The sequence below is a fragment of the Vigna umbellata genome, chromosome 8 (assembly GCF_029865625.1).
Source record: "Vigna umbellata cultivar VRB3 chromosome 8, Vumbellata_1.0, whole genome shotgun sequence".
In the NCBI taxonomy this organism is placed as follows: Eukaryota; Viridiplantae; Streptophyta; class Magnoliopsida; order Fabales; family Fabaceae; genus Vigna; species Vigna umbellata.
The window spans coordinates 27209682-27235853 of record NC_142172.1 but is presented as its reverse complement, the minus strand read 5'-3'; the positions used below and the strand labels follow the sequence as shown (position 1 = coordinate 27235853).

The 26172-nt window shown below is 33.8% G+C and overlaps 2 protein-coding genes across 3 annotated transcripts; both read right to left on the bottom strand.

The window, feature by feature from the left end:
- Positions 1-3341: 3341 nt before the first annotated feature.
- On the bottom strand, positions 3342-8687 carry LOC124842660 (sorting nexin 1). Of its 2 annotated transcripts, none has more exons than XM_047319194.2 (11): positions 8546-8687; positions 8276-8413; positions 6852-6987; positions 6031-6164; positions 5578-5652; positions 4938-5097; positions 4667-4800; positions 4482-4550; positions 4152-4231; positions 3853-3913; positions 3342-3768 (listed from the first exon to the last, which is right to left on the bottom strand). In XM_047319194.2, exons 1-11 carry the CDS (start codon positions 8555-8557, stop codon positions 3550-3552), a joined length of 1218 nt encoding a protein of 405 aa, XP_047175150.1. In that variant the 5' UTR covers positions 8558-8687; the 3' UTR covers positions 3342-3549. The 2 variants fall into 2 exon arrangements, with proteins under 2 accessions (XP_047175150.1, XP_047175151.1); XM_047319195.2 differs by having other exon boundaries at positions 8276-8410; positions 8546-8683.
- An 8331-nt stretch (positions 8688-17018) lies between these two features.
- LOC124842659 (protein NETWORKED 1D-like) lies at positions 17019-24931 on the bottom strand. Its single transcript, XM_047319193.2, has 5 exons — positions 24645-24931; positions 24183-24261; positions 23853-24076; positions 18894-23125; positions 17019-18371 (listed from the first exon to the last, which is right to left on the bottom strand). Exons 3-5 carry the CDS (start codon positions 23953-23955, stop codon positions 17259-17261), a joined length of 5448 nt encoding a protein of 1815 aa, XP_047175149.1. The 5' UTR covers positions 23956-24076; positions 24183-24261; positions 24645-24931; the 3' UTR covers positions 17019-17258.
- Positions 24932-26172: the final 1241 nt, after the last annotated feature.

Sequence of the window (26172 nt, the reverse complement as noted above, 5' to 3'; positions counted from 1 at the left end):
AGTCTTAAATTCACAATAAATGCGAGGACATTGCTCCTTCCACCAACGCTCTAAATGCGATCATCTATCTCTTACCTTTGACCTATATTTATAGAAATAGAATCTTGATCACGGCTTCAGCCCATGCTTGGCCAGATAACTTTAGTCTTGTCTTTTCCAAATTCAAGGGTTCAAGCACTAACTGATCCTCTTCAATGGTACGACTGTCTGGCCATAGAGTACAAAAAGTTTGATCTTGATAACTTAAAGAATATGTGATGCTTATAACACTAAAGGATAAGTGTGAAGCTAAGAACAGACATATTGTATGTGCTATTACCTTGGTTTTTTGTCCAATTTGCTTTTTCCAACATCTTCATATGCTCCTTTGATGTTATCCTCCGATGATGAAGAGATGGAAGAAGTTGATTAAAGTCATAACTCCTTTGTTGGTGTTTCTTAAAAAGGGTTATATGAGGCAGCGCCTATATAAAATAATAGAAATCTCAAGCTAAAGGAGAGCTTATGTTAAAGGCGAGCAGGCGAAGAAGATGAAGAACAGGAAGAATTTTTTCCTTTTCTATGAGCAATTATTGTAACAAATTGATCTATAAATTCTTATTTTTGTTATTCCGTATTTTTATTTCGATCACTATATTTGTATCCAAACATATAATTATATTTCTTTAATATCATCTAATCTAATGAAATGTAGTGTTTTGAAAATTTTGAAATCCCATCAAACTTATACTTCAATTATATATCTAAGATTGTATTGTGTTTTTCCAAAAATGCTTTTGACCATGTTGACTCTTTTTATGGGAGATTATTAAAGAAAAACTCATCAAACTCTATTTATTTGATTAAGTTATATTAAATGATAAAGTTTAAAGCATGGACATGTTTCATTTTTTAGACACGAGTTTTATACAATAGATAATGCAAGATATGATGTATTTTTTCTCTCACAAATGATACAACACACATATTATCTTTTATGAGTTTATTTTGTATTGTAAAGAATTTGTCTCACAAAGCTCAAGTCAATGTTAAAGATATCATGAAGAAAATGATAAAGTTAATTCACACTACATACATTCTAATAAGTTCTATGTCAATTCTAAACCTACTATATGATTTATATCGTTCTTTATTTTTCTTCAATTTAGTTGAATGTTTGTAACTAAGGCTTGATATTTAGATAGAGAGTATTGTATCTAAGGCTTGATATTTAGTTGAAAGTATTATACCTAATGCTTGATAAGCATGCCATTTATTAGAATGGTGGTTAAAGAAATGATAAACATTTAATGTTGCATAAAACACATTTGATGCATCAACATTCATGTGTGAAGAGACAATGTTATGAAGATGAAGATTTGAAATGAAGACTCATAATAAATAGAAACTAATTTACAACGATGGGTTGATCCCACTCTACTCCGTTTTACTGTTCTTGTTGGCTAGCTTGTTGCCTTTAATAATTTCATCATGTAGGGAGGGTCATCACACACATAGGTCTTCACAATGGTAAGATATTGTTCGTTCTAGGCCAAACCCTTACAAATTTTCTTTTGGTGCCACTCCAAAAAGTCTCTTACCAATGGAGGTATCTTATGTATATATAAACTCATGTCCATCTCTTGTTTATCCAATGTGGGACTTTTGTTTGTATCCTAATAATCCTTCCTTCAAACAAAGGGTTATGGTTCTCTACCTTTCCTACAGGAAAAGTCTTTTTTTATCCGTAAGTACATCATGGTCTGCATTGAGCATCTCTTGCTCTCTTTCAAGATCCATTATCACACCATTGAGCATTTCTTGCTCTCCACTTCCTATAAGTCATCTACCTGTCTGTTACCGACCGTTTGTCAAGGCTTCACCTTACCATGAAGAGACGTACTTTTTTTGAGTTGGTCACCAAAACTAACCATCAACTTTGATACCACTTGTTAGGTCTATATAAGAAGAGGTTCACTAGGGAGGTAAAACACTAATGAGATCTGAGCTCAACCATAAGGGATTGAAACTACTCTCTATCCAAAACCTTAAGACAATAAGTTAATGGATCTTCATCCTTGTATGGTGCTCTAGTTTCTCATTTCTACCCATTGTGGAACTTAGACTCACACTTAGAATTCTAACAATCTCCCTCTTCAAGGGTGAGTCCCTTCCACATTGGTACACTCTCCTCCAGCGGAAGCATTCCCAACCACGAGTATCATTGTTCATCTTAACGGGACACGCTTACTTGGAACCTTGTGCTAGGAAGACTTTCAGGGATCATTGTACTCGTCTGAGACGATCACCAAGGTGAACCTAGCTTTGATACCACTTTTTAGGTTTATCAAAGGAGGAGGTTCACTTGGGAGATACAACACTAATGAGATCTGAGTCCAACCACATAAAGAATAGACACCACTCTTTATCCAAAGCATTAAGACAATGAGTTAATAGATCTTCACCCTTGTATGATACTCTACTTTCTCATTTCTATCTAATGTAGAACTTAGACTCACATTTGAAATTCTAACACCTCATATTACAACTAAAATTTCCACTAGACCTATTATCTAATATAGAATTCCTACCATTATTCTAAAAACCTAAATGGAAAAAATTATGTCTTGTGGTCTTCCTCGATTGAATTTGTTCCTTAGACAAGTTTACCATGATCACATAAGATGTAAGTAATGTGCCTTCTAAGCAAGCTAACAAATTTATTTTCAACTTTGTGTCTTATTGTGGCCGTCTATGGAACCGAAGTTATTGGGTTCTCTTAGATCTTTTAAGACTTTTTAGAAAGACTCAAGTTTTTTTCAAACAATATTCAATTCCTTTACAACTTTACAAATAAACTTGCATTTCTCAAACAAACTAATCATAAATAAACTTGCATTTCTCAAACAAACTAATCATGACATGATGTCTTTCATGAATGAAAATTTGTATTTGAAGAGTTAACAATTCTTAGAGATTAGATTATTGGATGAAATAAAAAAGAAATTAGACAAATATTATATTGGGATGATCCTTCGTTCCTTACATCTTGACTTTAATCATATAGTAGAACAACTTTTACAAGATCAAATTTTCTACCTAGATTTAATACTAATTCTAATAGTATTTAAAAGAATCTTTCATGTTAAGAAAATGAATAACAATTGATTAAGAGTGCAAAACTCTACTAAGTGGCCATATCTTCATAAGAATATTTTTCATTGGTGGGAAATATTAATTGGATTCATGTAATTTGTTAAGTGAAAAGGTTGTCCATAATAATAAACATTTTCTTTTCTGCTTGTAAATCCACTGTGACTAAATACAACGGAGTAAGATAAACAGCATCAGCAGCAGCAAAATTGAAGACAAAAGTGCGGATAGGTATCCCCTTTACTCTGTTTAAGATTAGTACAAGATCGACCAAAAAAGAAAACACACCTTTTCCAGCATAATAATAATTCGAAAGCTCTTTTACAAAACAAGAGCTGCGACCTGCGTCTGCCATACCCTGACCCCAGTAACAACCCATCAAAGAGTACTATATCTATGCTCTGCGGAACTAATTGATTAATTCTCCACGAGGGAGGAACATGATTCCAGTTTCGGTATAAAACTTCGCCACGCGTCTGCAATGCCATTTGCAAGACGTGCCTGACCTTTGGCAAATTCATGGAAAGCAATCCCCATATCTAATGTTTTCTGTTCCTGAAAACGCTCCATCTCTTCATTCATTAGTTTCACAATCGTCTCAAATGTATGCGTCGCCTGTTCACTCTCTGCCTTCAACTGCATGGTAAAATCATGTCAGTCCAGTAAAAAGAAATTGCATATATTTCTCATTAATGGAGGTTAACATTCAAGCAAACTTGCCTCTTTATATTCATGCTCAGCTTCTCCAACTTTATCAGATCGAATCAGCGTGAGCTTGTCACTGCATTGCAAACATATATATCAAAATATATGGCACCAAGACTTTTTAAGGTTTTTATTCATATCACAGAATACAAGACACAAATAAGGCTTCTATTTTGAATTCACATATGCAGAAAAGAGAGTTCCTTTCAGGAAAGGGACCTTAGCCATAAAATGATGTTTATATTAAAAAGGAATTAATTCTGCAATAAAAATTAAATTAGGCAAATAATAAAAACAGGTAACCAGGTTTATACAGATTAATCTCCTTGAGCTTCAATGTTTCAGCCAGTTCACATTGTCTTCTGAAGGCATTTGCTCTCTCTGCTATCGTTGCCTGTTTCAGAATGTGAACCAAGAGCATTAGATTGGAAAAAAAAAGGAATAACAATCCATTTTAAACCATTTTTGGAGCTCAGTTGGAGGAGCAGAAATTATATGATTCGCATAACTGAATAATTGTTTTACTAAGGCAACTGGAAATATATTTCAAGCAAAACAAACACAATATTTTAACAAACATAATATTTTAACGGAGTTAGACAAATTAGTTATTAAATACTGAAAGAAAACAAGACCAGGACTACCTTAATAGATTGTACAGCACGGACATAATCCTTCAATGGTTCTTCAAAATTCATCAAGAGCTGATGGGCCTATCACAGTAGGATAGTTTGTTTCAAATTGATCGGTCAATAATAGGCATATACCGTCATGCAAACATACGAATAACCAGTACAATGATGTCCAACAACAAACACGTGAGAGTTACCTCCTTTTGCAGCTTAACTGATAAAATCTCTGATTTCATCCCAAGTTCAGAGAATGCTTTCCCAAGAGCATTTCCTTCAGAAGCACCCAGAAGTTTTACTGCTTTTCCAAAATCAGACAGTGATTGCCCCAATTCTGCACGAACATAATGAGTTGCGAATTTAACTTGTCAGAATAGTGGATAAAACGAGCACAAAATAATAAAACAGAAAGTAGATAGAGAAGACAATAATAATATGAACCAAAACAGAATCTTAAATTGTGTCATATACCTCTGTGCCTCTTCACAAGACGGTATGCATGTTTTTGAGCTTCAGCCAAGTGGTTTTCAAGCTCAAAGATATAATGTTTCATCTTTTCATACTCTGGATCTGTTTCTTCTACTGGCTTCTCTTTCCCAAGGACAACATCACTCACTTTAGACTGCACATCCTGTCAAAATTCACATAAACAACAAATTTAGAAAGCTGGATGAACAGCACACTCAACCAGATCGAATAGCAATAAGGCAATCTGACAGCTTGTTTGCACCAACATATTCATATCTGAGCAAAATAATCTGAGAATGAAGCACTGAAGTGGCAGAATTTCACAATAATCTAGCAAAATGCAACTAACAAGTCTGCAGCTGTTTCAAGGAAAAGGCTAAAACAGGTAATTTACAAGTTGATTGTCCTATTCTATGGTCTACATATGCTGAAATGTTAAAAAATAAAGACTACAATCAGCAACAGTTTCATGTCAGCTAGTTATCCTTGCCTGAATTTTATACTAAAAGAAGAAACGCCATAGTAACTAATAACATTCACTTATGTTTTTTGTGAAATTCATTATAATAGCATCCTCTATTGATTCTAAAACAAAAATAGTTGAATATCATTAGAATTTGTCAAAGAAATAAAAATATCTTACCTTAAAAATCTGCATTAGATCGGCTGGCTTCTTCTTGAATATGCCAGTCTCTTGTGACCTTAATCGTTCCATTGTCTGCATAATATGTTTAATGAAATGAAGAAAATCTAAGTTCATATTTCCCTTCTTTAAAAAAAGTCAAATATGAGAAGAACAGAAATTGAGCACTTAAAATACAATATAGAGACAAGAGTAAGGAATACTATAGAAAAGAAACAATAGTAACAACACTTGTACATTGCGTATTCCACTCTCCAGTATGAACTATTGTTGCAAGATACTTACAAAATGAGTGACAATAATGTATAATTCAACTTTGCACAAAAATACAGAGCTGCAGCAGCACAATGATAGAAAGTAAAAAAAGCGAGTAGAAAGAGAAACAAAGCAAATTGAATCTAAAATTGACAAAACTCCATAGAGAAATAAAGTCTACTGCACGTGAGCCATCACCTCTTCTTCCGCCTGCAAAAACAACCTCAGGTCCTCACTTTGGTGAAGTTCACGATGCGATGCTATCCTATTTACAAATACATCCAACGCTTGCCGCCTCATTTCAATAAATTCAGCACTGAAACGAAATTTCTCTGCAATAACAACAAAAAGAGAAGCCAAGCAGAACTTTAGTGGCAACAACATTTCAAGGTTCCATTGAAAAAATTAAAATAAAAAAATGAAAAATTGACAGGAATTTAGGATGATGATCAACATTAAACAGCAATACTATCAAGTCAAGAATGAATTGTTTGTAAGCATAATGCATGGCTTCTAGGATCTCAATCAACTTAAAATACATATCAGCGATGAAAGTCTCATGTTAGTTGAATCACCAACTAAATGCACGGTTAATCTTGTCAAAGACATTCCAGCTCACACCAAATATATATATATATATATCATCAAACAGTAGAATTAAGTTACTAATTCAAGCTACTAAGCTCCACCAGAAACCTGAGACTGTGGGAAATAGACAAAAAAGTAAAGCAGATGACTGGATATCTCCAAAATTAATTCTGAACATAAAAGAAACGTATGATAATCTTTTTGGTTTGACCATGTGAAAAGTAGTATTAAATAGCAGCAGTTTTCCTCACTCAAATTGTTTTTGTGACGATAAATGAAAAGGGCAACACAACTACCAAAAATTAACATGAGCTGACGTCAAAGGAAGATAGAGCATTGACAGTAGCAGCATTAGCATACATATTCCAATGGCAATGGCTACTTTCAAATTATTATTAAATTCACAATAACATTAGCGCACAAGATCTTACCTACAGCGCTTTTTTCTGGAAGAGGGGGAATGAAAATGCCTTTGTACTTCTCAAAAAGGCGATCCCGTAACCAGACAAAGTCACTGTAACGTCTGATAACAATCTTCTCAGGTGCTTGGTACTCAGGGAAATTTGTCTGCCAAATTGTTTCAGATGATGAAAAACTAAAGTTACACATAATGAAAAGAATATTTTTCCATTTAAAATAAGGGAATAATCAAGGCTCTAACTAATGAATTTACTTAAGCCCTCTAAGAAAACAGTTTGCTTACAAGTTGAACAGGTTAATGCTTCTAACATTTTATGGTTACTAGCAAGTTTGAAAACCCTGTCAACATTGTTTGTGTGTTCTCATGTGATAAATGTTTTATTTCCACATAAAAAACTATCTTTTTTTGTTTCCTTAATTACTGTAGCATTTGAAAATTCATAAATACCTGCTCAATTTATTTCATACAGATCATAAAAAGTGGCAGCTAGTATTTACAAACTAACACACTTAAGCAAAATAAGAATCAAAGAGACAAGGCAGTTAGAATAATAAGATTTTGAGACATGATTTCATCTTATTAAAAGCTGTCCATTAACCTAAAGAATTAAACCATCCCTGCTTCCGCAAAACCGTAGGCATATTCTTTTTATCAAGCTTTTTGTTCCACTAACTTAATACAACAAGCAGTAATCAAGCTCAAGCTCAATCATCAACCAACAAGCACACTCCCTCTTCATTCATAGTTACAATTGTTGCGGCCGTTTCACCCAGACCGCACATTTTTAGCCCACACCCAAGCCTTCGCTCAGGATTTTGAATGCCTTTTACAGGTGAACAAGGCCGTTATTTGAGCTTTTAAGGATGGACACTTGCCCGCACAGTTAATACGGAAAAGGAAGAAGGATCCCACTTAAAGGTGGAATAGGACACACAATTCTTCATTCTCACCTCCCATGGAGACTTCCTATTAGCTTAAGTGACCAAAATGTATTTTCCTAATACCCACCCATGTGCTAATTATGTCCGACAACACCACACTCAGGAGGACTGCACCCAGCTATAGGGAGAAAATGAGAAACTCTACGAACTACCCTAAACAGTAACAAGAGAATGATCAATATCAAACCAATGCACATCTCAATTAACTAAAGCAATCCAGCTTCTAACTAATTTCTCTAAATCACAATGTTCAACAAATTTCAATCATCACAATTCCTTGAAAATCTAATCCCGTCAATAAACTCTTCGAAATTGACAATGCGGTCAAAGTTGAGTTCAAAGAAAAGCTCCTACGACCTCCATCAACTCGAAAACCAAAGTTCAACTTAGATTCAACAAGAAATTTCATAACGAAAAGTAAAATAAAATAAATAATAAATAGATAACGCGTAGTGAAAGAAAAGAAGTGTCATCAGGTGAATGATTAAAGTACTTTGGTGATGACGCGGTAGGAGATGTAGGCTTGGACGCCATTGCCGAGCTTAACGGGATCGGTGACGGAGACGGAGAGGAACGGTTGCGAGGAGGAAGGAGATCTAGGACTCTGCGAGGAACCGGAGAGAGTTTTCTGCTGTTCCATATCCCAAAACAGTCGTCAACATACAAACACAGAAGAAGAAGCAAAAGAGAGAAAGGGTTGAGAAGGACGAAAAGAAAAAATCAAGAAGTTTGTGTGCAGTATTTGCGACAGAATTGTAATTACCAATGAATTCATGGTCGTTTTGGGGCGATCCAAGAGTAGCAGTGGCTCCACACAGAACAGAAAGTGGCTTGTTATTTGTTTGGATTAGGAAGAAGTAGAAAACGAAATAAAAGAATTTTGATTAACAGAAAAGAAGGTAGAAAGTGAACAGAGAGATTATACGATATATTAGATATGATAGATACAACAGAATACATTTTTTATATATCTTTAATAAGTAAATTTTTAAAATAAAATTTTCAAAATAATTCAACAAAAATAATTATTTAAAATAAAAGTTAAAGTTAAATCAATTTTAAATAAAAATAATTTTCAATCAGAAGTCATATTCCAAAAATAAATTAAAGTGTGATGTTTTGCCAAATATTGAAATTTAAAATATTTTATTTTAATATAATTTTATTTTAATTATTTACTTTAGGTTTAAATGTTTACTTGGTTTGTGTTAAGTGATTTTGTTCAGATTGGTATCCGATTTTAAAAGTACATACTTGATTCCTGTAGACGAAACGTTATTTTATCCTTAATGTCAATTAATCAGTTCGTCTTGCTCATGGAGAAGCTCTCGTGATGGTTCATCGAGAGAAATGGTTAGCAACCAAATATGTTATTGTGAAGATGTTGTTATATTGAGAGTCGCGGTTAAGAACAAGGAGAGACATTTTTGGGACTGTCCTAATTACAAGGTTTGTTTTGTTCCTTGTCTTTTTAATTTGGGATACATTGTTTTGGTTTTTCCTGAAATGTTTTTGGTTGGATATTTTGAACAGTGGAGTCGAAATGAAGAAGTGCAAGATGTAATTTCTTTAAATGACGCACGGAAGATAATGTAGATGAAATGGATAGTACAATTGATCGATTATTTTCGTGTTCACAATGTAAAAAAAAGTTTTTTATACCGGTTAAAAAATACTTTTTATACCACTTTTTTAGTAGGTATAGAAGTAAGGGATATAGAAAGTTTTCATTTTTTTTACACCGTTTCTAGAATAAATATAAAAAGTTTGTCCTTTTACACCAATTCAGTCTTTTACAGGTATTAAAAAATGAAATTTATAAAAATTCATTTTTTATACCTATTGCCACTAGAACAGGTATAAAAGAAGCTCATTTTTATACCTGATTTTGTTATAAACGGTGTGAAAAACAAGACTTTTTATACCTGATCTGGTTTTAGTTGGTGTAAAAAGTGACATTTTTTTTAATATTGGATTTGTATGTGCTACTATCCATATCCAGACCTGCATAAAATTCAATCTCAGAGTATAGTTTAAATAATCAATAACAAGTAAAATAATCAATATTGTTTTTTTAAACACATCAAAATGTAATATTTACTTAACAAAGTTTCTAAATATATTTACTTAACATAGTTACACATAAAATAGTTCCTAAACTCAAAATGTAATATTGAAACATCTAATCATTTACAAATGTTTAAAAAAATGCAGCCCACTGCTCCCGAACATCCTTTATGATATGTTGCTCCATTGGAGACGTGTCATCAAATATCTACAAAATAAATAGTTTGAGTCAAGTTATAATATTAATGACTTAAGATCTTAGTTATAATTTTCTGCATGTGCCTCATGACATAATATTCGCACTCAAAGCTTTCTGGTTGATGTGAGCACTACAAGTTAAATTTATAAAGTATCATAAAATTTATAATTGTATTTATAGTTTGAAAGATTAACTACTTACAGTTGGTGCAATGAACTGCAACTTCTTTCTAGAGACGATATGTGTTTCCTGCAACCTTGAATATGTCTCAACAACTTTATAAAGTTAAATGTACATTGAAATGAGTCCTAAGGAACTTACTAAAATCAGTTATGTGTACACAACAAATAAATTATTAAAAAACTTACAATACTAGTGTACTTTTAATTGGCAAAGTGCGAGGTTTTTTGTGCAATGAACAAAAGAGAACTACAAGAAACTGTTGAGGAAGAATTAATAACAATTGCAAGTGACCCCTGTAGATTCAAACAATAATAGTGTTAAATAACATTTACATAAATAGAATTTTATTAATAAAAATTATATACTTATTGTTGCAAATAAGGTGCTAAGTATACTTGTTTTTTTTCATTTACAAAAGCCTCTAAGAGGTACTTTTGGACCTTTTCACCTTTACTCTCAACTCCTTGAATGGCAACAGGGTCAATAAAACCATAAATGTGATCATTCTTCCTTTCAATACTTAACCGATGTAAATACCTTAAACATTGAAAATGGATAATGTTAGAATAAAATATTGAATATATCTAAACTTCATAAATGTAGAAATTTACTTACAACAACCAAAGTTGTAGTACTGATAAACATAACATATCAGTGTTAGAGAGAATTTCAAAAATATCCCTCTGACATATGAAGAAAGAGAGCGAAGATGTCCTGTTTGTGACTTCAAGAGGCATTTGTAACTCTATAGGAGAAAGGGAGATCTTTATTGCCAACATACCAAGTTGTTGTAGAATTGTTTATTGTGACGGCTGTGGCGGTTGTTGAAGTGATTCATTCATATCTTCCTGCCCTTGTGCTTCAACTTGGTATACTTATTTAAAAACTTACAAAAGATTAGTATTACCAATAAAAACAACAAAGTGCATAATTAAAATAATTACCTCCTTTACAATTGCTTTTGATAATCTAACGGGCCAAAGGATAAAATTTCCAAGGGCCTGTCCCACTGTCTGAACCTCCTGAGTGGGCACAGGGACTCGAGTTGTAGCATCTCGTACGTCTACAATCACCACCCTCATCATATCAATTGTAATGTATCAGAAGTTCTATCAATCAGCTTGAACTTGTTGTTTGAACCACTTTAAAAAGGTTATGTTGTGCTCATTAATGATTCACTTTTGAGACATTCCTGGATTATTTCTCTTAACTTTATCTTTATGAGCACTTAAGTAGGGGATGATTTCTTCAGTGTTATTCAATATATACATATGTGCTCGTAGAATTTCAGCATTATGTAGGGTGACAACTTTTGCACTTCTAGTACCCTTACCGACACCTCTTCTTCCATGGTAACGAGACCTAGGTTCCCCTATAGCTTCAACATATGATAAATAGTCTGTATAAAACTCGATACTTCCTCAGCAATATATCTTTCAACGATTGATGCTTCAGGACGATATTGGTTCTTTACATAACCTTTTAATATCTTCATGTATCGCTCAATAGGGTACATCCATCGTAAGAATATTGGACCACAAATTCTAACTTCTCTTACTAGATGAATAATCAAGTGCACCATAATATCAAAGAATGATGGAGGAAAATACATTTCCAACTGACACAATATGACCACAACCTCCTTTTCTAATTGATCCAACTTCTTAATTTTTATAACTTTACTACATATTGCATTGAAAAAAAAGCACAATCTTGTTAATGTGTATCTAACATTCTTAGGCAATACTTCTCGAATAGCCACTGGTAGAAGCTGTCAGCCAGTGCATTCTGGATATAAAGGTTTTTCTGCATCAGTGCACAAGTTGTCATACAGATGAGCACGTTGGAAGGAATCAGGTTCGACATCATGTATCATGTCCTCTAACCGATCATCCATCTCTAAATCAACTTGTTCTGCTTCTACCTGAGAGTCACTTACACTTGGCATGTCTATTAATTCACCATGACATGTCCATATTGTGTAGCTCTTTAGGAATCCATCACATAGAACATGCTCTCGAATAACTTCAGCTGGTAGCTTTCGCTCATTCAAACAATTAACACATGGGCAATAGAATCTTCCATTATTGTCTGGAACATTCATCTTCGCATAACTAAGCCAGATCCAAAAGTACACTTAAAAAGAATATAACATTTTTCAACAAAATGTTAAAGTAAGAAATATTATTAATTATGCTTTAACTAAATCACAATACTCAAACAGTGGAAGTACAAATTTGCCAACAAAGATCACGGGATGTTATTAACATTAACTAAAGATGAACTAAATGAAAACTGTTGCGTAAGAATGCAAAACTCCTATTATAATCACACAAAAGGAACACGTAGCTAAAGTGTTCGAAAGATTATTTGTCTTATCTTAATGTACTTGTATCATCAATTTGATGATTCTGTTACACATCAACTAATCAAATAGAGGACTTTTTGTACTGCGTTTTATTTTTTTAGCTTTAGTTTTTTCATATATGTTAATTCAATTATTAAATTTTTAGCATTTTTGGTCCATTAGTTCTTGTTCATTGAAGAAGGGATGCATATCACAACAAATTGCATGTACAAATCAATTCTTACTCATGGTACATGATTATTGGTCATGTGGCTGTTACTAAGGACTTTGCTTCTTGACAGCAAATACTGCAAGTAAAATAAATGAATCTTGTTCTTATTTAATTTAATTAATTCACATTTTATAATATTTTAACCTCTAGAAATTTATTCACAGTCAAGCCTTCGTTGTTATGATATTTTATACATTAGAATTATTTTTTCCTCCGTGTTAAAACTTAACTAATTGTACAAGTTAATGATCCATTGAAAATTCAGTCAAATGGGGCTTTTTCTTATCAAAGGGGAAAATTAAAAAAAAAATGTAAATTGACAATATATGTTTGTCCTGCAAGTTGATTATTATTATTATCCCTGATTTGGAAAGCTCTTTTCCGGAAATTCCAGAATTGAGAACTTGTTAATGGTTATTTAATGATAAAGTTTTAGAAGTATAGTAATTAACAAGGGATAAAACGTTTGAAAATAAATTTTCAATAAGGATATAAAAGGGAAAATAGAGTGATTGCCCCTTTAATTGGTTGTAGCAAAACTTAACAATTAGGAAAAGAGGTCATGAAATGCTTCCTTTTCCAGAGCATTGGTTGACACTTGGAATGCAACAGATAGAAAAAAGAAAAGAAAATAAATACATCTCATTAAATTGCAGTACTGATTTTATAAGAGTCATGGATGACGAGTGAAGAAAGAAAATAAAATAGAGGGTGTGGAATACCTGTCTATGGCAATTCAAAGTTGATTTTCTTTTTAAAAAAATATTTTCCAACTCATGCTTACGGGCTTCACTTCCTAGTCTGTATCTGGTTTGTGAATAAAATTACGTGGACAGAGATTTTGATATATTGTATTGAAGTAAAATAACTGCATAGGAAGAGTGGTTGTAAAATAAAATCAATGGCTTGAGTTAGTTGTGTGCTTTTGTGATTTTTTAACATAGTTCAATGCAAAGAAAAATTCAACTAAGTGGTTGTGTAGACGATAATTGTTGTTTCAGTAAGAAAGATTTGAGAACTGTTAGAAGAATCTGACCTGGATGGTGTTTGTTATGGCTCTTCTGATAGAAGGATCATTATATTTTTTTGGTGAAAGAAAGATTGTGATACTATGAAAGACTTCCTGAAAGAAAGATTGTGATACCATGAGAATGGTGCATAAAGTCACCAAATACATTCAATAGTTAAAGTATGGAAATTAATCAGGAGATGAACCTTAAACATATGATATTATCTTAATTTTGAGTGTGAAAGCATAAGTAGTGAGGGTAGGGATCATTACGGCAATATCAATTAAAATAGTGAAGACCATGTCCAAGATAGGGTGGTGCATGTAGAATGTAGAAGCAATTGCTTCCTTTAATGGCTCTGATTCTGGTTCCAACAGTCTTGGCAAATATCATGTTCAAGCTCCTGAAATGTAACACAAGGAAACTGAAATGAGTCACCATGCTTCTGTCCAACAAAGATATTAAACTTTTACCAGGGAAAATAGACTTCGATGATTTAATTAGTTAATAATGCATATAAAGTTATATCTGATACAAAAACCAAAGCACTTTCATATGATTTGGGTTTATTTTCTTATCATCTAACACATCTAATATATGCTTTAGAACTTAATGGTAACATCTCATTCTCTATGTTTACTGCTCATTATTTTGCATACCAGAGTCAATAATTATGTCGCTGACTTGCAACTGAGACATATAAAGAAAACAAAACAAGGGTTACCTATGCATGTTTATATGTGAAAAGATCTAAAGGATACAAAAAATTTGGCTAGTTTTCCATCCAAACTTTGCTATAAATACTTGTTTGTGTGTGAAAAAATATAAAGAAAGATCTCTGTAACCATCTTACTGGTAAAGAAATATTGATAGTCAAATTAAATGGTTGGTAGTGTTGACTGAACTAGGAATTACATATTGCATATTGTATTGTAAATGGTTATTCTATATTTGCTAAAGCATTGAATAGACGGAGGCACCTAATTAAATGAAAAATAGGTTAAAGTCAATTAAAAAAATATATGATATAATGTGTGAACTAATATGTGTGTGATACTCTTTTGTGAGCAAATTTTTTGGCATAATTATGCTTTGTTGGATTTGCAAAAATTATCATGCAGTGGCGGTGTCCTTATAAAGAACCAAATTGAAAAAAAAATGGTCAATTAAACTTCGTAAACTTACAGTATTAAAGGACACCAATCTACTAAGCAGGTCAAGTATAAAAGCAACTTCATCCTTGTTATCCAAATACATTTCTTGGGCCAAATGTAAGAGTAATACGAATATTCCAAATAATGTATACTACAAAGAACAGGATTTTGTCAGTGTGAAGTCAGAAATAGAGAAAATACAGATAAGATAAATATCCTACTCCAAGTAATAACATAACTTCTAAATTACAACAAAAATTATTACGAGTGTAAAGCACAAGTAACATTTAAAATTCCCAACTAAACAACAATTGAAGATATTGATAAAAGGAAAAATAAGCAAGAATTAAAGACCGGAAACTGGAATATCATCATTTATTTTATTATCACTGTTGATTTATACAAGTACACATGGACCCTACGTGCAGATAACAAGCTAACCACAATGAACCCGTCGGGCTCCAGGCCCTTCACACAATGTAAAAGTGAGTTAAGAGATGAGCTTTGGTATTGAGTTTCGATGAAAGACCCTTCCAAAACACATTTCATCCTCTTAATCCCGCACAATCACCAACATAGTATCATATTAATCATGCACCTTCTTCATTCTTGTGTTGTCGCGGAACCCTAATCGCCCAAACATAGCAAAAGAGAGGATTTAACCCTTCTAGAGGAGTCGCGACCAAGAGCACGAGGGTTTTGACAATAGGAACTCTGCCTTCAATGCAAAGGAGAAGAAGACGCGCCAGAGAGAACTAAGAAAAGACGTGAAGGAAAGGAGAAAAAGTGAGAGAAGACGGGCAGAGAAAATGAGAAACGAAAGTGAGAAACGAAAGTGAGAAACAAAAGTGAGAAACGAAAGTGAGAAACAAAAGTGAGAAACAAAAGTAAGAAACGAAAATGAGAAATGATGTTGGGCAGAATCCACACCGGTTTTTAGTATAATCGGTGTAAAAAATTATTTTTTATACATGTTCTGAGTGTAACCGGTGTAGAATTATTTATCATTTATATTTTATACCTTTTCTTAGTGTAACCGCTGTAAAAATGTTTCCTTTATTTACCATTTTGCCACCGCATCATTTTCTATACCTAATAAATTTCAACAAGTATAAACAGAAGCTATAAAAAGTCTATTTTGCACTAGTGATTCTTGTTCTTCATAGGCGCGTTCTGTTTTCTCTCTCACTTGTGGCAACACTTTATTCCGACGAACCCACCTTTTGTAGGTTAGTTTTCATTTTCGTTTTGAAGAACTTATTTGTTGAACTTGTTTGTTGTTTTTTTTTTAATTTGTTTGTTATTGTTTGGTTGAACTTGTTTGTTATTGTTATTTGTTGTTAATACTACATTACAGGTTCATAGTTCATACTTTATAAAATACAAAAAACTGAAATTTGTTATTTTTCTGCTTTTTAGGTCTCATAGAATTGTAAAAAAGATCACAATTAATTAAAAAAAATTGATTATCGTGAACCTCGAATTCAACATGAAAGCCTGAAAAACACCGATATTATACAGTGTTTTTATACTAGTGGACATGAGAAGTTTTAGAAGCATATGAGATGCACGAGTCTTATCCTTAGTTAGAACATGAGAATTGAAGACTGACTATACCTTAAATCATTACAAACAAGTTTTACTAATAGATTGCATTCAGATTTTTGCTCCATTGTGGGAGAGAAAACTGATTATTCGGTGCAATTCACGAAAATCTTGTTCATAAACATTTCTAGAAGAAAAAGGAAGAAAATTAATGAATTTATTTCTAATAAAAAATTAAAATTTGATTGCTAACATATAAATAAACTAATTATTGCTTATTAAAAAAATGTTTATTTTTTCTTCTTCTAAAGTATTTAATGAAAAGTTTAATTTAATCTTTATGACCAGAAGGATATGTGATGCGTGTAACACTAAAAGACAAGACTTTAGCTGAAAGCTCTGGATGGAGATGGAGGAAATCAATGAAAGCAAATTGGTAAGCCTAGTTCTATGAAGGAATAATAGACTCCTGCACCACAATGTTAGACACGGAAATGGGTACAACAATAAACACTCATTTCTCATCTAAACCAGGTAGAAAAAAAGGTGATTATTCATAATTTCATATTACACAGAAAAAATTGTGAAAATTCCGTCCTAGCCTTTGCCTCTTCTTATGAGTAAATGAGGCACAACATGTACAATGATCAAAATATGTAAGAGGGTCTCAAAGCATCTTTAGAGAGAAAATTTTACAAACAAGAAAGCTAACGTCTCACTTAAAACTATATGGTATCAATCAATCTCCCTTGGTGGGAGGTCGCATACATGAACAAAATGGTAGCTTTTTCTTCTTTTGGTTGTTGCTTCTCGTCCCACCATATAGATAATCTCGCAAAAGCACTCTTGGACTTCGATCACTGGTTTTCGTTTTCTCTTTGCTTTCTTTTCCATCACCAAGTTTCAGCAGTAGAAACTGCAACCTCTGCACCTCAAAATGCAGTTGTCCTATCTTTTCTGATTCTCTCCTTGCCTGGTCTGAGACTCTCCTTCTGCTGACACTTCCACTTTCCTCTGACTCTCCTGCACTCTTCCCGGCAGATGACAAGGTACCCTCTTCCACATTCTTCACCAACTTCTTGTTCGTGTCAAACAACTTTGTGATGGTCTCCTGGGATGCTTCAAGTTGCCCTTTTACTTCATCAAACTCAACACCTTTTCCTTTTGTGTTCTTCTCATTAACCTCTACCTTCTTCATCAAATCTTGTACAGTGATTTGAAGGTTTGTCAACTTCTGTGCATCAGAATCGAGTCTCTCTAAAATCTTCGATTGGTTCTCTTCATCCCGTTGCACTGTCAATCTTCTTGAGATCTCTAACTTGTCCACACTCAACTCTTTTTCCACCAAGAAGTCTTTTGAAGGATATTTATTTTTGGGTTCCTTCGTTGTTCCTCTTTGTTGATTGCCTGCAGCTTCAGAAGCCATCCTTTGTGTCTTTTCGATTTGCTTTCCGATACTGCCATCCTTATCTTCTGTTTCCCACAACTCAAGCATTTGATCATCAGCCTCAAGAATTTCTCTCCTCCTACTTATCCCATACGATGAACATTCAGATATTTGATCTAGCATGATGTCTTTAGGCAAAACCTCGATCTCTGTAACCGAGGACTTTCCTTGGTCTTGAGTAACATGCTTGCTTGCTTGGGTAATGCCAGATTTTAACTCTTGAATCTCTCTAGTTTCATTCTTGAGTTTGAAACTTTCATTTAACTGCTTTACTACTACTGCAATAGCATTGATCCTTCTCTGCATGTCATGGAAGCCAGGGAGTGCATCTGGTGCAATAACAGTCTTATCTTCGTCTGTTTGTTGACCATCTTCAGTGAATTCATTACCCACCAATACTTTAACCTGAAAATGATGATTATAATCAAATTTTATCAATAAAATAAATGCAATAATAGTTCGTTCCAAGTTGACAAGAAATTCATTTCACATGATTACGCGATCACCAAGCAAAAGCAATGATCTGGCACTGACAAAAAAAAACGCTTATCTTTTTTCAAAGTTCTCTAGCATTGAATACTATAAAGCAAATTATTGCATGACGAATTCATGGAGAAAAAGACTAGTTTATTTTAATTAATAGATTTAAAAAGTAGTTGCAAAACCAGATGCCATTCTACCCAATTTCACGAGACAAAAGGCTTTACGAAGTCATATTTGAGCTTCCAAAGTAAAGAAAACGACACTTCATAGTTTGGTTGAAATTTGGAATTTAGCTCAACAGTTCACTAAAGTGCCTCAAAGCTCATGAGTGAAACAAGAATGAGTATCTAACCCACCCCAAAACTGTCAAATGATGGCCCAAGGGAATCACCCAGACAAGCTATAATAATGTTTCCACCAAATACTAAAATGATATTTTAATACCTTTGTTTCTTCACGGTCATCAGGTTTTTCATGTGAAAGAGTCTGCATCTCCAGAGCTGTTATACTATCATTCAAAGCACTGACAGCAGGGACATAAGCAGCTAATTGACCAGATAGTCTTCCATTTTCAATTTCCAGCTTGCTAACTCTTTCTTTCAGATGTTCGCTTTCCATGTCTTTGGAGTAGTTTCTGTGTTCAAGATTCTCACAAGCATCAGCTAGCTCAGAGACTTTTCCTTCAAATAATGTTCCATTCACGGCAGAAATCTGCAGCTCAGCAAAGAGTGTTGAAGCCTGAGTTTCCCATTGTTCAATCTCATTTCTTCCCTTAAGTACTTCATAACTTAGCTTATTTTCCCTCAGTTTAGTTTCTCCAAGCTCTTGACGTAGGTGCCCTATTTCAGACTCCAACTTCTGGTTCACTTTGCACAGGCAAATTATCTCTTCATCTTGACGGTCCTTGTCTGAGGACAATTTCAAAATTTGATTAGCCTGTTCTTCGAGCATCACCCTTGCTTCATCATACTTAATCTTCAGATCTTCCACCATTCTTTGAAATTCTTTTTTCTCAGCATGTAAAACATGAAACATCTCAGCTGCTTCCAAAAGCTCATTTTCCTTTAGATTCAACATTTCCCTTTCATCCCTAATTTGACAACTTAATTCATCATTGATAGATTGAACTAAATGCAGTTCAACATTTGACTTTATAAATGACTCTTTAAGATGTGAATTATCCATTTCTGCATTCTCTAACTTTCCCACCATAACTTTTAATCTCTCCTTGAGGTCATTATTTGCTGAACAATGTTTATCAAGATCCTCACCTAGCTCTTTGAGTTCCAGGAGTTTTTCAAAGATAATATTCTCATAAATCAGGGAAATATTAGACTGAGCTATTGTCTCATGGATTATGAAACATATTTCTTCTTCCAAGTTACTTTTCACTTCACCCAGATCTAGAAAACTTCTCATCAAGGACTTCTTCTCTTCCAATATTTTGTGACTATCCTCCTGTAAATTGTTGTGATTTTTTTCCATGTCTGACAGCTTCTTCTCTAGGTTGCCTATTTCAGCTGTCATTACTTCCATTCTATCTTCTCCTTTGCTTATTGTCAACTTCAACTCTTGGTTCTTCTCCAATATCTCTTGAACCTCTATTTGCAATGCCAAGAACTGCTGAGACTGGATACTGAACTGCTCATCAAGGTCATCTCTTTGTGTCACAAGATCTTCTACCTTTAGTTTCAACTGCTCAAGGAATGTAATCAGAATTGAATTCTCAAAGGCCATTTTTTGGCCTTCATTGAAAATTGTGTCAAAAGATTTCTGCCTGTCCTGAAGTTTTTCATATATCTTGTTCAAAAGCATTTGGTCTTCTTCAAGCATATCTTCACAGAAATGCCCACTGTTATGGTCAAGAGTCTTCAACACCTGAATCAACCCAACCCTTAGTATTTTAATTTTCTCAGACAGAGAACTCACATCAACCTGCTTTTCAACATTCTCAGTCTCCAATTTAGATATCATCCTGTCTGACATTTTGGAAGCCTCCAATAGTCTCTGACACTCAACCAGAATGGAGAAGTTCTTTTTTTCCAGATCGTCAATACATTGCTGCAAGATGAAAATTTCAATTTGAGCGTGTATAGTTCTGTCCAGTTCCTCCTCATAATCCTTTTTCTTGCAATTGGTATCTTCTTGTAGAATATGAATTTGTAATTCCTTCTCAGCCAATTCATCTTCATTCAATTTCAAAACTCTGGAATGCTCTTCCCTCTCAGAATATAGGGAAACTAGAAGTTCTTCTACCTTTTGAAGTGCAGACTCTCTTTCTCCTTTCAGTTCCAAATGCTTTGACTCCAATTCACTGTGCAGTTTCTCAAGATCTTTCAGTGTTTGATGAGTGATGTTCATCTGTGAAACTAAGGTTTCTTTCTCTTGAAAGATATTGGACTTCTCGTGGTCAAGCGACTGGCATGTATCTTCTAACACCCTGGACTTCATCCTTAACCCTTCAAGTTCAGCATTCACATCAAATAATGAATTTTCCAATAGGTTGCTCTTTTCTGAGAGCCTCTCCAGCTTTTCAGTTGTGGATTGTAACTGAGAAAACAAGGTGGCCTTCTCAGCAGCAAGATTGGATTTCTCAACTAGTAGAGACTGACATGTTTCTTCCAACACATTTACCTTTCCTCTGACACTATCCAGTTCAGCATTCAAGTCTGAAAGGGAATTTTCTAAGACAGTATTTTTCTCCAGAATTTTCTCCATGGTTTCTAATTTTACCAAAAGAGCTTCTTTCTCTCCTTTGTCAGACTCACATGTTTCCTTCAGCTTTAAGTTTTCATCTTGCAATTTTTTCACAGATGGTCCAAAGCACAGTGGATCTAAGTCAGTTGACCTGACTTCCTCCATCATGGCTTCATGTTTTTTATTCAAATCATTAAGCTCCTCTTTAAGACAGTAAATTTCTTGCTGAAGAGCGTTTCTTTCATCAATTCGCAGCTCTACCTCCTGTTCAAGTTTCTCTATTGTCTCCCTCAAATTCAGAATCTCATCCTGCAGATTTTTTATTGACAAAGATGAAGAAATTTTGACATCATTTAGAATTTTGTTTTCCTCACTGACCCTGTGTATTTCATCCTCTAAAGCCTGCTTACGTGATTCCACGTTCCCCAGTATATCCACTTTACTGTGAAGTTCAGCAGCAAGAGATCTAAGCTCTTCCTGAGATTCAGAATGTAACTGCTGAAGAGTTTGGAAAGCGGTTTCAGCCTCAATGAAGCGCAATCTCTCCTCCTGTATGCAACCCCATAGTCTACTCAATTCTTTCTGCTTCTCATTAAGTTCTTCACTTTGAGACCCCATTTGTTGCGCCAAAGATTGTAACTCAGACTGCAGATTGTGATTTGATGTCTCCAGGAGAAGGCACTTCTTTTCAGAACTCTGTAATTTTTCAACCTCATCATCTATCTTGGAATTTAGCCTACGCACCTCCTCTTCTGCACAAGAGAGTTTATATTCCAGACCAGAAATCATCTCCAAGCATTGCTGATAACGGAGAGCAGCTTCTTCCTTTTCTTCATTAAGTTTAGTAACTTGTAGTTTCAAGGCCCCAATTTCATTTTCAGCTACAGTGGCATGCTCCTTAGTCTTTCTTGCATTTTCCTGGGCTTCTTCTAATCTCTCCTCCAATTTTGATAGTGTCTCCGAGCAATGTTTATATTGAACAATGATAGCTTCCTTTTCAGCTTCTACTCTAGCAAGGTCCTGCTGTAGGGATTCAGCTTCATTTTCTGCTCTGTTAGCTCTTTCATTAAGTTCTCCAGCTTCTGTTTGCGCAGAAGAAATACTTTCCTCTAGCTTTGCTATTTTCTCCAAGCACTTCTGATACTGAAGAAGACTATCTTCACTTTCAGCCTGTAATTTAATTTGGGTTTCCTTCAAGGCTTGAATTTCAGTTTCAGCTTTACTTGCTCGCTGATCAAGTATTTGAGAATTCTCTTGTGCGCCAGACAATTCTAACTGGAGATTAGACAGCTTTTCTAAACACTGTTGATACTGAAGCAAGCCAGCTTCCTTTTCATCCTCTAATTTTGCAATGGCTTTCTTCAAGGCCAAAATTTCTGTCTCAGCTTTTGTCACACGTTCAGACTCAGACGAGAAGTGAGACCTAGTATTGTTGCTTCCATTGGTTAGCTCACTACTCTCCTGTGTCTCGAAAAAATTGAGCCCCCTTCTAGCATTCCTTTCTGCAAACTGTGTAAGATTTTCCGGTTCACCAGGGATGTAGAGATCATTGAGCTGTTTCAAACCTGTTTTGTTCAAAGCAGAATCAGGTTCGCCAGAATAACCACCATTCTTTTTTATGACATGGAAGTGAGCAGAAGCCTCCTTTTGTGGTTCATCTAGATCAAGAAAGGAACGTGAAGAGTGGCGCATTTCTGGAGTGTGTGGCTCTGTCTCCGGAGGAGAAACTGTAGGTAAATCGTCTGTCAGCATCATAGGAACTTGATTTGGAAATGCCTCAGACATGGTCCTATGGGCATGGCGGATAACTCCAGTTGCATGATCGTATCTCTCAGCCAACGCTCGATATGCCCTGTAAAACTCTTCAACCATTTTCATAAGCTCTGGGCGTTTTTTATAATACATTTCTGCTCTCCTTGCAAAAGAATCTGCATCTTCTTCAATAAGCTTAATCATTTGCTTCACCTTGGCATCCATATCTGTGCAAAAGGAAATATCCTTGTATGAAGTTCAAATGTACTTAAAAGAGCAGCACCAAATGAATGACACAATTGATAATAAAGTAAATAAACCTGTCAGTAAACTAGCATATACAGAACATGTAAGATGTCCCCAGAGACAAGAACTAATATTTTGTGTGAAAAAACTAAATCACATCTCTTCATGCTTCAACATCTATAGCTATACAAAGAAAACTATTTTGAAGAAGATATTAACAGACAAATATGATTTGACAATACATATACCCTTGCAGTCTGACAAAAATGCTTATATGCCTTATAAAGTTTCAAATTGAGTGCATCAGACAAGTGCCAGTAAATTTTGGAGTGAAACTGAAAACAGATTTAAACCCAATTATGTTGTTGTGGACGACATTACCGAAGATGAAATATACTTTCATTGGCCAGTGCTTTATAAAGCTTTTAGTAGAGACAACATCTATGGACTATAGTTTGGAAGGCCTTCTAGTCATAACAATCTCAACAAATATATAAGATATCAAAGAAATGAAAGAGATTTTCAAAAACAAAAATGAAAGAGGAAATAGGTTTCATTTCCACTCCATGTCAGATACATACATATATTTGCTCCTTATATAACAAATCAATAAATGGTGTGACTCAGTGAAGGTGTCAAGTCATGAACAACAAGAGTTAACATGTTTAATATACTTACTTCCAAAAGCTGAAGAGAGATAAAAGGTACCTGTCAGATTTTCCTGGAGCCATTTTGAGTTTTTAGGGCTTATGTGGCTGTCCCACCACCATGAATACATTCTCCTAGAGTTTGCATGTGACAAAGTCGCCATTGCTCCAGAAAAAGGACAGCAGAACTTTGTCTTGTGATGTTACAGGAACTTAACCCTTCAAAGTTTCGAAGAAGCAACTGCAAAGTCAAAGAAGTCCACACAGTTTCTTCCTGTGTATTCCCTGGAACAACAAACAAAACCAAAGAAAAACAGACGTTCAGTTACTGACAAATCGAAGCCGTGTCTTTTTTCTCCTTTCAAAAATTATCTGCAACAGAACAAAATACCTGATCAATTCGAACTCAATCAACCTCCAAAATCGAATGAACAAATACCTCCCGACATGCCGGAATAAGCACAAACTACCTGATCAAAAATAAAAAATACAATTAAAACAACAGAAGACCCAAAACTAAAATATAATTAAAAATATATCAGAATTTGGCAAATTAACAAGAAAATGAAATATTTCAAAGCTTCAGAAGATGAGTTATCATGAATCCGTGTTCAAATTTGAACAAGAATTATGATGATCATTCGTGAGATGGCCTCCATATAACCCAAACCACCTGATCAATCAAATCCAGATGATTAAACATAAAGCTAAAGCATAGAGAAAAAAACAAACTGAAGATCAATACAAAAGGAGAATTGAATTGAATTGAATTGTGAAGAGGCATGCTAAAGAGATCAATCCCTGTAGGAGTGAAAATAAAAAAAGCGAATAATTGAGATATCAAGCTACTCACCAAAAATGACGGTAAAAGATTGAAACTTTTATGTATTAGATTCTGATTTCCAGTGGCGGCGATGAACTGGTTCAGCAAGATGTTTTTATTATTATTATTTGCTAAAAATTGTGTGTGTCACCCCATATTGGTTGGATCTCTGTGTTTTGTGCTCAAACACAACACACAATGTTGTCTATGTGTTTGTGTTTCTCTCTCTATCTTTGTGTCTCTCTCTCTCCTGCTGGTTGCTGGTGTTAAGCAGTGTTGCCTTTCAGTTTTAGCTTTCTTTTGTGGGTTGGTGACATACTGTCCTGTTCTGACCTCTCCTGGGATGAGAGAAATGCCAAATTGTCAAAACAAACTAAAAACAACTAATAAAAAATCCATCAAGTATTTTACCTTGATAATTTAAAAATCTTATATTATTAATTAATTAATTAAAATTTTTAAAACTCATAAATAAACAAGTTATTTATAGCCAATTGTATCTAATTGCATAAAAAACTTCTACAGTTTTAATTATGCATTTAAATATTCATTATTAAAGTGGTTTTAAAAATTTAACTATTAAATTTTATTTTAATAAACTATTAATGTATTATATTATTAACCAATTAAAATTTGTTACTATAAAATTTAATATTTATTAATTTTATGATAATAATTCACGATAGGTGATAATATAAAAATATATCTAACGAGCAAACGCTATCAATTAACATGAATGAATGATTTTACTTACTGATTTTTGAATTTTCATCCCAAATATGTACTTATAATAATGTGCTGTGATTCATACCAAAAAAGTATATCTACTTTAATTAATTTACTTTGTAATCTTCTACTTTCAAAGTCCTACTTCTTCAATTAATACATAGAATTTTTATTTTTGGCAATAAATATATATTACCATACATAATTTTGTCGCTATCAATAAATAAGTAATTTTTATATTTAATATTTTACTTAATTTAAAAATATTGGAGTATGAAAATGGAAATTTCTTGTAGTTTTAGCAACGGTTAAAAGCTAAAATATTGGTTTATTATTTAACCCTATGTATGAATAGTTAGTGGCTAGGTGGCGTTTCTTTAGACATTGATGAGAACAGATTGGCCGTTAGATGATTGATTAATATTAATAAATATGAAATTAATGGTTTCAACGCATTAGGTAAGTTTTTATTTTGTCTTCACTGCCCTACCTTTACCGGGTATTGTGCCATTACGGTATAACTAATTTTCTAGATTATGACTTCTCTAACATTTTCTATTTATGGATAATTTCTACGGATTTCAGCGTTTTGTCCTTCCACATGTGTATTCGCTACACCTTAAACACCAATTATCCTTGATTCTTATAATAAGTTAGGTTTACTTAATACTTTGGTTAGAAAAACTAAAATACATTTTTTTAGGAATATACATTTTTGGCAACATTCGTAATTAAGATTTTGTAGAAAGTGTATTGGATATGCTCTTAATTATCATGCCTTTGGTTTATGTTTTAATCCTTTTCATGAAATGTCATTATTATGTTGGAAATT

What these genes read in the sequence shown, in the direction of transcription:
- LOC124842659 (XM_047319193.2), bottom strand. Translation starts at nt 23,955, where the DNA reads ATGGCGACTTTGTCACATGCAAACTCTAGGAGAATGTATTCATGGTGG. An exon ending in GCTCCAGGAAAATCTGACAG is followed by an intron (nt 23,126 to 23,852) that starts GTACCTTTTATC and finishes CCTTTTGCACAG; the next exon opens with ATATGGATGCCAAGGTGAAG. An exon ending in ATGACCGTGAAGAAACAAAG is followed by an intron (nt 18,372 to 18,893) that starts GTATTAAAATAT and finishes CATCATTTTCAG; the next exon opens with GTTAAAGTATTGGTGGGTAA.
- LOC124842660 (XM_047319194.2), bottom strand. An exon ending in ATCTAATGCAGATTTTTAAG is followed by an intron (nt 5,098 to 5,577) that starts GTAAGATATTTT and finishes GAATTTTGACAG; the next exon opens with GATGTGCAGTCTAAAGTGAG. An exon ending in AAGCTCAAGGAGATTAATCT is followed by an intron (nt 3,914 to 4,151) that starts GTATAAACCTGG and finishes TTTGCAATGCAG; the next exon opens with TGACAAGCTCACGCTGATTC.